This window comes from Micropterus salmoides, unplaced genomic scaffold (genome assembly GCF_014851395.1).
Source record: "Micropterus salmoides isolate LMB-PRFRI ecotype aquatic unplaced genomic scaffold, ASM1485139v1 Ms_hic_scaffold_18, whole genome shotgun sequence".
Taxonomy (NCBI): domain Eukaryota; kingdom Metazoa; phylum Chordata; class Actinopteri; order Centrarchiformes; family Centrarchidae; genus Micropterus; species Micropterus salmoides.
The window spans coordinates 30,594,430-30,596,102 of NW_024040928.1; the positions used below are offsets into that span (position 1 = coordinate 30,594,430).

Below are 1,673 nucleotides of genomic sequence, written 5' to 3' on the forward strand. Positions count from 1 at the left end.
GCTGAGGCATGAAGTAGCTATGTGACATAAGAAATAAAGGCAGGGTTCAAGAGATGGATGATCAGTGGATTTGGATATCATCACTGTAATCAGAAGTCCTCGCTCCGGCAGTAGAGCAGGAACCCCACAGACTGCGCTCTGCCGTAGCTTCAGCCACAGGTCCTGAAACGAACTTCCTCTCTTGACTCAGCTCACTCTGGTTTGCTGTTTGCACACAAAGTCCGCCACCAACTCGAACTCGTTGCGTCCGAGCCACAGCTCCGGTAGCTCCTTCACACGGTCCAGACCGAACTCTATCACCAGACCCATCAGAACCTCCTCGTCCACCAGGTCAGAGTCTATTCCGGGGACGTGTTCCTGGAGTGCCGCCGGAGACCGTTCAGACGCACCGGAGTGCGCCGAGTCGCTGCCGTCTCCAAACCGCTCGGGGTAGTTAACAGTCTGTGGCTCGTTCATGTGATCCTGGTGACGGAATGCCGGTTGCCCGTGATTCCGATACTGCGTGTTCAGTTTCTGCAGGTGTCTGCTGGCCGACAGTTGTGACGCCGCTGCGCAGCCGGGGCCTGGAAAGTGGGAATAGATGCGCACTCCGTGACAGACTACGTTACTGTTCCCCATGTTCACATGCGCGCTCCCGACTGAATGCGCAACATCGGTCACTCCGAGGTGCCCCATCGTGAGTCCGTCATATTCGAGCTGCAGCGGCCGCTGCAGGTGAAGTGAGGTCGAGGACTGTCCTTTACCCAGCTGTGTGTGCGCTGGGTCGCGGTAGGCGGTGCGGGGCAGGGCGGCGAGTTCACCAGCATGGGTCATCATGATATTCACAGGCTCCGTCAGCTGTTAAAAGATCCGTGAGAACAGACCTGAAGTGACGTTCACTGCCATATGGGAGAAAGGGAAGAGAATTTGTCTCACTCTGATCACCAACAGCCCCCCTCTTCATAAAGTGCCCCTCACTGCTGCAGGAGTAAGTAGCTTTCTCTCCAGAATGGATAGATAATATTACCTATTAGAACCACATAATGCAACATCTGAAATGAAATGACCACGCTGTAACTTATTTGTAGACATGATACATGTTTAACTAATTTGACATGAAATACACATGCGTGCTTTCAATGGGCTGCGTGATGACCAGACAGACAATTTATGCAATTTCAAAAATAGACTTCCTTAATCCTGTATGAAACTGACACCCACCGTCCAAAAACAAAGTTGCCTACATGTCCTCCAAAAGTCGCACTGCATTGGAAACACTGACGTCTTCTCCAAATTCGCTCCTTCGCACTTGTCACTTCAGTCCTCTGAGTGTTGTGAAACTCGACGCGATCAGCCCGCTTCCACCCCCCCAAAGCATCTGTTCGATATCACGCATGCGTATTGATCACATAAAAAAAAAGTGATGTGATGCTCTGATGTCATCCAGCCAAGCGGAGAGAGGAAGGGAGGGCGAGATACGCACCGGAGGCGACATGATGTATTCTGATGTGATTAAACAGCAAGACAGGATGGGAGCAGGATCACCTGGATCACTTCACAAGTTGCTTTTTTGGATTTATTTCTCTTTGATGGAGACAGAAAGTGACTCTTAAAGTCATGTATTTTGTTACAGATCCCAGATTTGGGACCGTCCTGCACACATGGATGAGGCTTCAAACCTTCATCTCTTCCTC

The 1,673-nt window shown here is 50.9% G+C and overlaps 1 protein-coding gene across 1 annotated transcript; it reads right to left on the bottom strand.

Moving 5' to 3' along the window:
* LOC119909431 (cbp/p300-interacting transactivator 2-like) lies at nt 1-1,351 on the bottom strand (the record flags this gene model as incomplete). The annotated part of the gene is given in 2 exon segments (XM_038727680.1): nt 1-878; nt 1,201-1,351. A coding segment is annotated over 1 exon segment (630 nt). The 5' UTR covers nt 817-878; nt 1,201-1,351.
* Between the last annotated feature and the right edge of the window lie 322 nt (nt 1,352-1,673).